This window comes from Aotus nancymaae, unplaced genomic scaffold (assembly GCF_030222135.1).
Source record: "Aotus nancymaae isolate 86718 unplaced genomic scaffold, 86718_ANA_hifiasm-v0.15.2.pri h1tg000021l, whole genome shotgun sequence".
In the NCBI taxonomy this organism is placed as follows: domain Eukaryota; kingdom Metazoa; phylum Chordata; class Mammalia; order Primates; family Aotidae; genus Aotus; species Aotus nancymaae.
In genome coordinates, this window is record NW_026988433.1 from 4173092 (window position 1) to 4185158 (window position 12067).

General features: G+C 50.3%; 1 protein-coding gene across 1 annotated transcript in view; it reads left to right on the top strand.

The window, feature by feature from the left end:
- Positions 1-12067, top strand: part of TMEM132D (transmembrane protein 132D) — an 834368-nt gene that overhangs the window by 815933 nt on the left and 6368 nt on the right. Inside the window, exons 6-8 of the mRNA XM_012465905.2 lie at positions 5094-5299; positions 8590-8863; positions 11256-11447. Of these exons, the coding sequence (XP_012321328.1) occupies positions 5094-5299; positions 8590-8863; positions 11256-11447 (672 nt within the window). The remainder of the gene's footprint in view (positions 1-5093; positions 5300-8589; positions 8864-11255; positions 11448-12067) is intronic.

Below are 12067 nucleotides of genomic sequence, written 5' to 3' on the forward strand. Positions count from 1 at the left end.
ACCGTGGCACGTGTATACCTATGTGACAATCGGGCATGATCTGCACATGTGCCCAGAACTTAAAGTATGATACAAAAATTAAAAATTAAAAAAAATACTGGTTCTCAGCTGGGGGTGCTGGTGCTGCCCGGGGTTCTTTAGCAATGTCTGGAGTCATTGCTGGCCATCCTGCTCGGGAGAGGGATGCTGCTGGCATTGGAGGTGGAGGCCACGGGTGCAGCTCAGCAGCCTACACTGCCCTGAACAGCCTCCTGCAGCAAAGAACCCTCCAGCCCCAAATGTGGACAGGGCAGGGGCTGAGCACCTGGCACGGGGCAAGAGCGGCTTGGTGGATTGTTATTAAAATGATTTCCTCTCAGACCGCTCATCAGTGACTGTGAGAACACAAGTGTGATCTCATGACCCAGGCCACATGGTGGACAGTTTTGAGGACAAAGAAAAGAGAACATTCACGGAATGCATTATTTCCCCTGACCCAGGAAAGGACTGAAAGTGGAAATTTGAGGTTGTGTAAAAATGTTCTGTTTTCATTTAAAAATAACAGAGCTTCCTGGGAATTTGAATTTCTGATTTCAGAGGAAAATAGACTATAGAATATAGACTATATACGGAATCTTCTGGTATAGATGATTCCAAAAACACCAGAATATCCCTGTTCCGTGTCATAACTAAGAGGCCCACTGTGGCTGACATGGAAAGAGACTCAGACTTTCTTCCAGAAAGTGCCATCGCTCAGCCTCGAGGAGTGCTGGTAGCAGACAGCCCCCAGTGCTTAGCTCCTTGGGGGTCCCTGTGTTTTGAGCTGAGTCCTGCTCTTTTTCAGGTAGCCCCAGCTATTAACAGAGATGGTGGTTCAAGGGTCTGATCGCTTTCACCAAAGCGGGGCTCTTCCCCAGGCACCCACTCTGCTCCAGACCCCTCAGATGAGCTAGCAGAAATGTCAGGTCTTCCTCTTGATCCCAGAGCTCCCACTGCCATCCTGGGTCCTTCCCTTCCTCCTTCATGGATATTACGGCCTCACGGACCTTCTGTCTCAGCCTCTGCTCCCCAGAGACCTCATAATCCCACCGTGGCATGCGACGGATATGAGGGTGGACCCTGGACCCAGAACGTCCTGGATTCTAATCCCAGATCCGAGGCGTCCCAGCTGAGTGAACTTTAGCAAGTCACCGAATCTCATCATGCCTCAGCTTCTCATCTTCACAATGGGCATTGTAATAATGCCGACCTTGCTGGGTTACTGTCGAAATCACTCAAGTCAGTGCAGGTGCATACCCGGGAAGGCTGCCAGGTAGACAGGTTCCTCAATGCCAGCTCTAACACCTCTGATCTGTGAAGCCCCAGCGAGGAGCTGGCTCTCCCCAGTTCCCAACTATTCTCCTCTCCATGCATGCTGGCAGCTCTCTCCTGGAATAGGGAAGCAGGCTCTAGGGACTGAATTTCTGTATTTCCTACTCCTTCCTCCTGGAATAGGAAAGCGGGCCCTAGGGGTTGAATATCTGACTGTATTTGTCTGCACAGTTGCCTGCATAGTCTCCTAGGCTTCCCATAAAAAAATTCCAAGGACCAGGTGGCTTACACACAGAGCTTTATTTTCTCACAGTGCCAGATGCCGGAAGTCAGAGATGGAGTCTCTGCAGGTTTGGTTTCTCCCTGGCCTGTGGGCAGCCGCTTCCCACTGTGTTCTCTCATGGCCTTTCCCCTGTGCATCGCTGGTGTCTCTCTGCATGGCTGAGTGTCCTGATCTCTTCTTCTTAAAAGGATACCAGTCCAGGTGCAGTGGCTCATGCCTGCAATCCCAGCAATTTGGAGGCTGAGGTTGGTGGATCACCTGAGGTCAGGAGTTTGCGACCAGCCTGGCCAACATGGCAAAACCCCGTCTCTACTAAAAATACAAAAATTAGCTGGGCGTGGTGGCGCTCACCTGTAGTTCCTGCTACTCAGGAGGCATGACAATCGCTTGAGCCTAGGAGGCGGAGGCAAGGCTGCAGTGAGCCAAGATTATGCCACTGCACTCCAGCCTGGGTGACAGAGTGAGACTCCATCTCAAAAACAAACAAACAAAAAAAGAGGACACTGGGCATATTGCATGAGGGCCCATGGTGGTGACCTCATTTTTACTTAACCACCTCTTTAAAGACCCCGCCTCAAAATACGGTCAGATTCATTTGAATTTAGGGAGGGAACCAAATTCAGCCCACAACAGGCTCAAGCTGCCTCTTTTTCCTTCTGCACAGGGAGCGGCCCTGCTGACCTAAGTCCATCTGCGCCACGTCCCTGCCCCCCACCGCAGCACGTCCTCCTCCAGTGTGTCCTCCAGTGCATCCACTGAAAACTTGCTTATCTCTTGGCAGAAAAGTGTGTGTTGTTCATTAACAGGTGCACCTGACTTAGGGAAAGTTGTTTCTCAATGAATAAGCCTAGTATAACGAGCCAGAGTTTTCCTCTGATTAATTAGCCCGTGTGGCAGCCCCTCATGGCGATAGGACACTAAGCGTCAATGTTCTTATCTGGAAAATGGGGGTAAGGGTTCCATCTAATGGATATATTGTGAGGATTCCGTGGAATAAGTTATTGACACTCAGTACAGTACCTTGCATGTAGCAAACAATAAATATTACCCACTACTATTACTGTTACCACTATTATTAATGTTACATATATAGAGAGAGAGACATAGTTTCACTGTTGTTGCCCAGACTGGAGTGCAATGGCATGAGCTTGGCTCATTGCACCTTCAGCATCCTGAGCTCAAGTGATTCTCCTGCCTCAACCTCCCAAGTAGCTGGAATTACAGGCGCCACCACGCCTAGATTTTTTGTGTGTGTATTTTTAGTAGAGATGGGCTTTCACCATGTTGGCTAGGCTGGTCATGAACTCCTGACCTCAGGTGACCCACATTTTTAATTCAAGACAGAGACCAAGCACAAAAAGGCACTACCTAACTTGAGAATTGGAGGCAAGCATTCCTGTAGGATGTCTACTTCTGCCAAGTTTGAGAGGAGAGAAAAGAGAATTTCAACATCCTTAGCTTTAGTTCTTAAAAAAAAGAGAGAGAGAGAAATATCAGAAGAACATAAATTTTACCAAGAATGTTGGTGATACTTAAATAAGATTTAAATTCATACAGCATTTAAACAGAAAAGAAGAAAATGGCATTAAATTCACATAAGTGCTGGATTATGCACACCGGAGTCAGAAATATTAACCATATCCCCATAACGGAACAGTGCGACTGGCTGGAAATGGATTACAAAAGGGGTTCAGGAGTTTTAATAGATCATCCCTTCAAACCATCGGCATTGTAAAGTGGCAGTTAATAAATTATTTGACATGTACAGTTAGTCATATTTTAACGAGAAGTAATGAGCAGGTCTTGCTGGCTCACCTAGACCGTGACATTTCTCCAGTTCATCTCCCGGAGGGGCAGTTTGGAATGTTTAACAATCTAATGCAATGGACAGAGCTCTGAAGGGAAGGATGGATGTCCGAATGCTGGAAGGAGTTCTGCTGCCTCCAGCTGTTGCGGGAACACATCTCAGATTGCTTCTCCAGACCAGGATGGGGGTGGGGCCAGGTCCTCTCATGGGGGACTAGGCTTATGTCTTCCTGAGCTCACCTAGGATCAGGAACCTGCATTCCAAGAGCCCAGGTGAGCTTAGGTAAGGTCCCCAGAGCCCAGGTGAGCTTAGGAAGGGTCCCCAGAGCCCAGGTGAGCTTAGGAAGGGTCCCCAGAGCCCAGGTGAGCTTAGAAAGTGTCCCAAGAGCCCAGGTGAGCTTAGGAAGGGTCCCCAGAGCCCAGGGGAATTTAGGGAAGGTCTCCAGAGCCCAGGTGAGCTTAGGTAAGGTTTCTAGAGCCCAGATGAGCTTAGAAAGGGTCCCCAGAGCCCAGGTGAGCTTAGAAAGGGTCCCCAGAGCCCAGGTGAGCTTAGAAAGGGTCCCCAGAGTCCAGGTGAGCTTAGGAAAAGTCCTCAAAGCCCAGGGGAACTTAGGTACGGTCTCCAGAGACCACATGAGCTTAGAAAGGGTCCCTAGAGCCCAGGTGAACTCATCTAAGGATGAGAATATGGATATCTTTGGGAGCCATTTAGGCTACGACACTCCCCGAAAGGCATGTCCCAAGTCTTGTTTAGGATAAGAACTAATGGACTCATTGCCCTCCCCCAGGAAAGCTGAGAGACAAGACAAGAGAACAAAGTCCTTACATTGAACTTGATTCTTCCCGTCAGCGCTGGCATGGAGGAGCTGTCTTGTGCCAGGTAGAAGTTGACAGCCTGGGCTCTGGAGCCAGATCCTGGTAGAGAAACATAGGCAGGCTCCCCTACTCCCGACTTCCTCAGCTGGAATATGGGAATGGCAGTGGTGCCTAGCGTTGTGGTTGTTCTGAGGGTGAAATGAATCCACATATTTGGATTCCCTGAAAAGCAGAGCCTGAGACGTGCACTTGAGAGCAGGTGATTTATTTGGGGGATGAACTCTGGATGCAGAATGAGGGAATGAACAGCAAGACGGGACACATTTTGAAAAACCAGCAGGAGGTGCATCGTTGAATTACATCACATGGTGACAACTTCTGTGAAATCCCTTTGAGCCTCTCTAGGGAACTCTGCAGGATGGGGCTCAGAATCCACCCCGTTCCTGAGAGGGATAGTGGTCTGCACATGCTCTGTTGAGGACGTGCTCAGGATGCACCTGCATGGGAGTGAAGAGAGTAGGATGGGAAGAGGAGAGGCTAAGCAAGGTCAGCTTTGGGTGCAGCACAGCCAGCTCCACAAGGAGCTCTTAAGACCTAAGGGCAGTCTTCTATGGAAGATGTGGGACGAGCTGTCAGCAACACACTTGCAGCCCCTGGGGAGGAGTGCACCAACCCAGCCACAGGGACCCCAGGAATCCCAGGTAGGCTCAGAGAGCACCTATCATAATGACATCTGCTATGCTCAAAAGCAACAGCCAATATCTACTCCACACCTGGACCTCCTCCCCACAGTAAGTGGTCTCCACCAGCCAGGCTGTTTCCCTTTCTTCCTCCTTGGGCCATGCGATGCGATGAAGGCTCACCTTCCCCTCCCCATTTCTCTCTCACCTCTTTACAGGTCTCTGACAGATGTGACTATGTCTTTGTCAATGGGAAAGAAATGAAAGGCAAGGTGAACGTGGTGGTGAACTTCACCTACCAGCACTTGAGCAGCCCCTTGGAGATGACAGTGTGGGTGCCCCGGCTTCCGCTGCAGATCGAGGTCTCAGACACCGAGCTCAATCAGATCAAGGGCTGGAGAGTGCCCATCGTCTCCAGCAGGAGGTGGGTGTTCCCCTCAAACTTCATGGTAGGCTAAGAAGGAAATGTACAGGGTGGTAAATTCGGGCATGTCTGGATCTGAGGATGCACATGGTACCCTAAAGACCAAGCCTCCCTCCACCGCTCAGCTTTGATTTGCTCTGTGTTAGCTTCATTCTCTATCAGCATTTCTCGGGAGGTTCCAGGCTTCCATCCTCTCTTCTCTGCAACTCCAGCAGAAAGTGGCTCCTCTCCTTCCCACCAGTTTCAGCAAAGTCCTGAATTTCAGTCTGATCCTCACTGGGATTTTGTACCCTTCCTTATCTAGTTACTGTAGCCAAGTCTCTCGGACATACTGCATAGCTGGCTGAACTCCACCAGCTGGAACCAGAGGAGCTGGAGGGGGAGGGGGACCAAGGCTGGATGAATGGACAAATCCCGGGAGAAGGGAAAATTGATGCTGGAAAGAAGGCACCGGATGTCCCTTGGAAGGACATCTGACAGGGTCAGCCTGATCTGAGCTGCCTCTCTGTGCTTCAGTGCAGAAGCTCTGAGCTCTCTGCCTGGTGAAACGAGGTCTGAGGTTGCCCATTGAGTGTCTGATACATTACCCCCATGGTAATGGTGTTTGGTACAGCCCCAGGAGTCTCCACCACCTACCATTAGGCAACCACGTGAGTACCACGTAAAGAGGGTGGTAGGAGCCAGGCTCTTCATTCACAGACTTTGTCATCTCAGAGAAACCGTGTGTAAGAATTCATGCATTAGGGACATGTTGATTGCTAAAAGTATGTGCAGCAGAATGAGACAAGGAAATATTCCCGGAGTCTCCGTACTCAACAGGGGGTGGAGAATTGGCGCTTATCTGAGGAATAACGTATATTCCTCTTCTTGTAAGCTCATTCCTTTACTCCTGTGACCCCTGGGAGAAGTGACGCTTCAAGGACAAAGCCTGTGGGTCTCGTGGACAGCTGGGAGCTGGCTTCGCAATGATTCTTTCTCGGTTGTTGGGGTTTCTGGTGTTGAGTTGGGGGTGTGGACTAGAGAGTGGCCACTGGTGCTGCAGAGGGAAGAAACTGGAAGGGAAGATTCACCAAAGACCTGGCTGAGTCTGACCGCAGTGCATCCCAGGTGCTGTCACAGCTTCCTGATTGAGACATGGCAGCAGAGTGAGTGTGAGAGGGAGCAGCTGCTGTTCTGATGGAGACCGAGATGGTGCCATCAAAGGGCCGACTGCACATGAGGGGCCAGATGTTGAGGAGCAGCTGACATCTGTCTCCTTCCAACCACCCTGGCCTTCTCTGCCGTATTTATCACATTTGGCCTCGCCTTTGGTTAAACATTCACCCTGCTTGTGTGCTGGGTACAGAGCCACACCATTCATCCCTGGCCCTGTCACGTTAGCTAACCATTCTGTCTAACACAGTGGCTTATCCCAAAGCTTAGTGGTTTAAAAATTATCCCCAAAGTTAATGTGGCTTAAAAGAACAACATGCGGGCCAGGCATGGTGACTCATGCCTGTAGTCCCAGCACTGAGACTGAGGCAGGCAGATGGCTTAAGCCCAGGAGTTCAAGACCAGCCTGGGCAACATAGCGAGACCACATCTCTACACAAAATTTTAAAAATCAGCCAGGCATGGTGGCTTGCACCATAGTCCCAGGTATTCAGGATGCTGGAGTAGAAGGACTGCTTGCGTTCAGGAGTTTGAGGCTGCAGTGAGCTGATATTGCACCACTGCACTCCGGCCTGGGTAAGAGAGCAAGGCCCTGCTGCAAAAAGAAAAAAAAACAACATGCATTATCTAACGGTTCAGTGGATCTGGAATCCAGGCATGGCTGAGCTGGGTCTTCTGAGCAGGGCCTCTGCCAGGCTGCAAGCCACATGTCAGTGGGGCTGGGGTCCCATCTCAAGGCTCACTTGGGGAAGGATCTACGTCTAGGCTCACTCGTGCAGGTGCTGGCCAGAGGTCACTCTCAGTTTCTAGCTGGGTGGAAACCTCCACAGAGTGGCTCACAGCATGCAGCTTGCTTCATCAGAGTGAGCAAGTGAGAAGAACCAAGGAAGGACAACACAAGCAAGACAGAAGTCACGGGTTTTTCAAGTCTAGCCACGAAAGTGACCAGCCAATCACTTTGCCATAACTTTTTCATTGGACAAAAGAAACTAGGTCCAGCCCATACTCAAGGGGAGGGTTTTACACAAGCAGACACCAGGAGGTGAGAGGGGTCACTGGAAACAGCTGAAACACCAGGAGGTGAGAGGGTCACTGGGAACAGCTGAAACACCAGGAGATGAGAGGGGTCACTGGGAACAGCTGAAACACCAGGAGGTGAGAGGGGTCACTGGGAACAGCTGAAACACCAGGAGGTGAGAAGGGTCACTGGAAACAGCTAAAACACCAGGAGGTGACAGGGTCACTGGGAACAGCTGAAACACCAGGAGGTGAGAGGGTCACTGGGAACAGCTGAAACACCAGGAGGTGAGAGGGTCACTGGGAACAGCTGAAACACCAGGAGGTGAGAGGGTCACTGGGAACAGCTGAAACACCAGGAGGAGAGAGGGGTCACTGGAAACAGCTGAAACACCAGGAGGTGAGAGGGGTCACTGGGAACAGCTGAAACACCAGGAGGTGAGAGGGTCACTGGAAACGGCTGAAACACCAGGAGGTGAGAGGGTCACTGGAAACGGCTGAAACACCAGGAGGTGAGAGGGTCACTGGAAACGGCTGAAACACCAGGAGGTGAGAGGGTCACTGGAAACGGCTGAAACACCAGGAGGTGAGAGGGTCACTGGAAACGGCTGAAACACCAGGAGGTGAGAGGGTCACTGGGAACGGCTGAAACACCAGGAGGTGAGAGGGTCACTGGGAACGGCTGAACCACCAGGAGGTGAGAGGGGTCACTGGGAACGGCTGAAACACCAGGAGGTGAGAGGGGTCACTGGAAACAGCTGAAACACCAGGAGGTGAGAGGGTCACTGGAAACAACTAAAACACCAGGAGGTGAGAGGGGTCACTGGGAATAGCTGAAACACCAGGAGGTGAGAGGGGTCACTGGAAACAGCTAAAACACCAGGAGGTGAGAGGGTCACCGGGAGCAGCTGAAACTCTGCTCGCTGCACCGTCATGCTGATGGGTCAGTGCTCAGGCCAGTGCGTTGGTTAGTATTTGAATTTCACCCCTGCATGTCTGCCTGTAAACCCTTTGAAGGCTCATGGCTTCCTTCCCTCTGCAGCCCCCACCAGGCTCCACACACAGCGCCTTCTAGAGGACCAACAAGTAACCGTATATGAACTGCACTGTCTCTTTCACAGGCCCACTGGGGACAGTGAGGAAGAGGAGGACGATGAGAGGAGAGGCCGTGGCTGCACCCTGCAGTACCAGCACGCCATGGTGCGGGTCCTCACGCAGTTCGTGGCTGAGGCGGCCAGCCCTGGGGGACACCTGGCCCACCTGCTGGGCTCCGACTGGCAAGTGGACATCACGGAGCTGATAAATGACTTCGTGCAGGTGGAGGAGCCCAGGATCGCCAGACTGCAGGGTGGACAGATCCTGATGGGGCAGGAGCTTGGGATGACCACCATTCAGGTACAAAATCCCCAAAGCAAGCTCTCTCTGTCTTCCCACCCCTGCTCTGCTCAGAGGAGAATTCAGCTGTTTGTCATTACTGGGAATAGTATCTAGTTTCAGGATGGGTGAATTCTAAGAAATTGTCCAGTAAACAATACAAGTGATACCGGCTGGGCACAGTGGCTCACGTTTGTAATCCCAACACTTTGGGAGGCCGAGGCAGGCAGTTCATCTGAGCTCAGAAGTTTTAGATTGGACTGGGTAACACGGCTGGAGAGGACCAGCCGCAACACTTGGGTTTTGAAACAAACACTTTTACAAAACAGGGTTCTGGGAGGCTTGCAAGAATTTGGTCATTTACCTCCCAGCTGAGAACAAAGCAAGAGTTTGTTTTCCTTCCGTACACATGTAAGGGGTCCAAGCACAGTTTTGTTTCCTGGACATATTGTGTGTCTGCCTTGTATCCATCACCCAAATAATGTACACTGGAGCCAAAGGAAGAGCTTATTCCTCAGCAGCTGCCCATCTGCAAGCGAGGCGACTGTCTTATCAGGCAATCTGTGAGGTTTCTAAAACAGCTGTGCCTGAGGAATCGTTATAACTGAGACTAGATTGGATCATGGAAGATTTAAAACATGTCCATTCTAGAAAAGTGGCTGGTATATATAAAACTTCACTTTATCCTAGGAGGCAAATAAATGGATTTGGGCTGTAGACCAGGAGTCACATGCTCAAATGATCTCTAAAAGCTCAGAAGCTACCATCAGTGAGGAGAATAGGCTGGGTGTGAGCTGAAAGACAGCAGCTGATTTTGCTCTGAGTGTTAGAGAGACAACAGGGAGTGGTGAGGCCTGTGGAAAAGGGGCAAGCTGTTACTCACAGCCAAAAGCTGCCAATAAGAAATGTCCACTGCAGCCATATGTGACAATTTTCCAGAAAAGCTGGAATTCTGTGTTTTTATATGAAATCTTCTGGCTCTCTAAATGGTCATTAATTCCATTTTAAAATATGATTTGTGTCAGACAAAACATATCTGCCTCATAGATGAGAGCTTGCAACCTCCAAAACTGACTAAGAAGTTGAAAGACCTGAATCCCTACCGTGAATCTATAGACTTGACTGATACTGATGCCCAGAAACTCACAGTGAGATGAGAATTCGGTATTCACATCTTCCCTTAAGTGATAATTTCAGTGCAGAGAGGAAGAGACATACATTCTGAAATCAGGTGTCAGGGGACAGGAAGTGAACCAGCTTCTCACACGTTAAACACGGACATTGTTTTGGTGAGACCTCTAGTCCTGCGAGCCTTGGTTCTTTCTTTTTTCTCACTGCATCCTATTGAGTCACAAAATTCACTTGTCCACTTTCCTCTGGGGACACATCTCTCATGCTAGCTGCCATTTAAATTATCACAATCAGACCAGAAAGTGAAGGTGGCATTCGGTTAGAAATAAGGAGCTTTGATTCCTGGTCTTAAAGCATCCTGCGAAAAGTGCTGTCTTGACATACATCATAGATATCACCAAAAACTTGAAAGGAGAAAGAGCTCGAGAAAGCAGGAGAACAGAGGGTGAAGCCCATCTCTTCCAGGAGGCTGAGTTACGCGCAGCCATGAGGAGTCTAAGACAACTCTTCATCGTTTGGGTGAAAGTGAGAGGAGGAAGAGGTGATGCCACAGAAGTTCCTCAAAAGCAGATTTCCTGTTCAAGGTCTAAATTGCACACAAGCCTCATTTCCCAGGTCATTCCAGGCGTCCAGAGGAGAAATGAGGCTTGGAGTTGTCGGCCTCAGGCATAGACACTTATAACCTGTTTATCAGAACATGCCCGACCGTATCCCGCATTATCAGGCATCACGCGCAGCATTTCCCAGAGTCCACAGCGGGGTCTCCAGTGACACACAGGATTGAGATGGGCCAGCAGGCTCCACCTTCTAGTTGCACATTGGTTTTCATGTGCAAGAGAGAAAGCTATCAATATATAACCAGTACACTCAACCCATTCTTCACTGATGATAGGAAGGCTTTTAAAAAAACGAAATACACACTAAAGAGAGACGATCTGCACTGTAGAAGAATCATAAAGTTAACAGTCAAATGAAAATGTCAGTTCCTCCTGTCCAGGATGGAGCACGGTGGGAAATGGCGCTGAACTGTGGGGTGTGGGGAGGGGCCGAGCCCCATCTGCCCACTTCATACCACCTCACTGTTATGCAAAAATCGCATTACATTTTCTCAAGCAAAATATATGATTTGGCAGGCGGTATCAGTGGGAAAGACCCGTTCTCGTTCATTCTGGCTCACGTGTTGCCCTGTCGCCACCTGCACACCGGGCACCTCCTCCTGTGACTGGAGGAAGTGCCCGGACCACAGAAAGCCTTTCCTTGTCATGTCGCTTCTGCCCTCCAGATCCTGTCTCCTCTGTCAGACACCATCCTGGCTGAAAAGACCATCACTGTGCTGGACGAGAAGGTGACCATCACGGACCTCGGGGTGCAGCTGGTGACGGGGCTGTCGCTCTCCTTGCAGCTCAGTCCAGGAAGCAACAGGGCCATCTTTGCCACTGCGGTGGCTCAAGAACTTCTGCAGAGGCCCAAACAGGTATGGAGGAGGGCTTGAGACACACCTCAGCAGGGGTCCCACACCAGGTGGATCACACAGGCAGGCGCCACACCATGCGGGCCCCACAATACAGTGGGATCACACATCGGGTGTTTCTCCACCTGCAAAGGGAGCTTCTGAAGCAGACGACTGCTCTGCATCATGTTTCCCAGCTCTCCCATGCAGAGATTGAAGAAATATATACGTACATAGGGTTGCAACATGCAAAAAATGGGAGGCCACCAAGGGGCAGGAGCCCCAGAGGGAAGGCCCACCCCTCATCCATCATCGTGCAAGTGCATGCACGTGGTCACCTGTGCTGTCCACACCTTTCCTGCTTCCATGTGGGCATGAGGGCACATGCAGGCTGAGAGCAGGTTCACAGCCTGCTGCCAAGGTCCTGCTGGAGTGGAGGGTGCCAGACCAGCTGAGTCTGTGGGGAGCCCGTGGTGGGAGATCGCTTTCAGACCATCCATTGTTCTGCTCAAGGTAGAAGAGAGAACTTATGGTGATGTCAGTCAGGAATTTTCTTTTACTTTATTTGGAAACAGTGTGAACTAATAGAGTATGTTGTGTGTGTGTTTCTGTGTGTTGTATGTATGTGTATTGTATCTATGTAT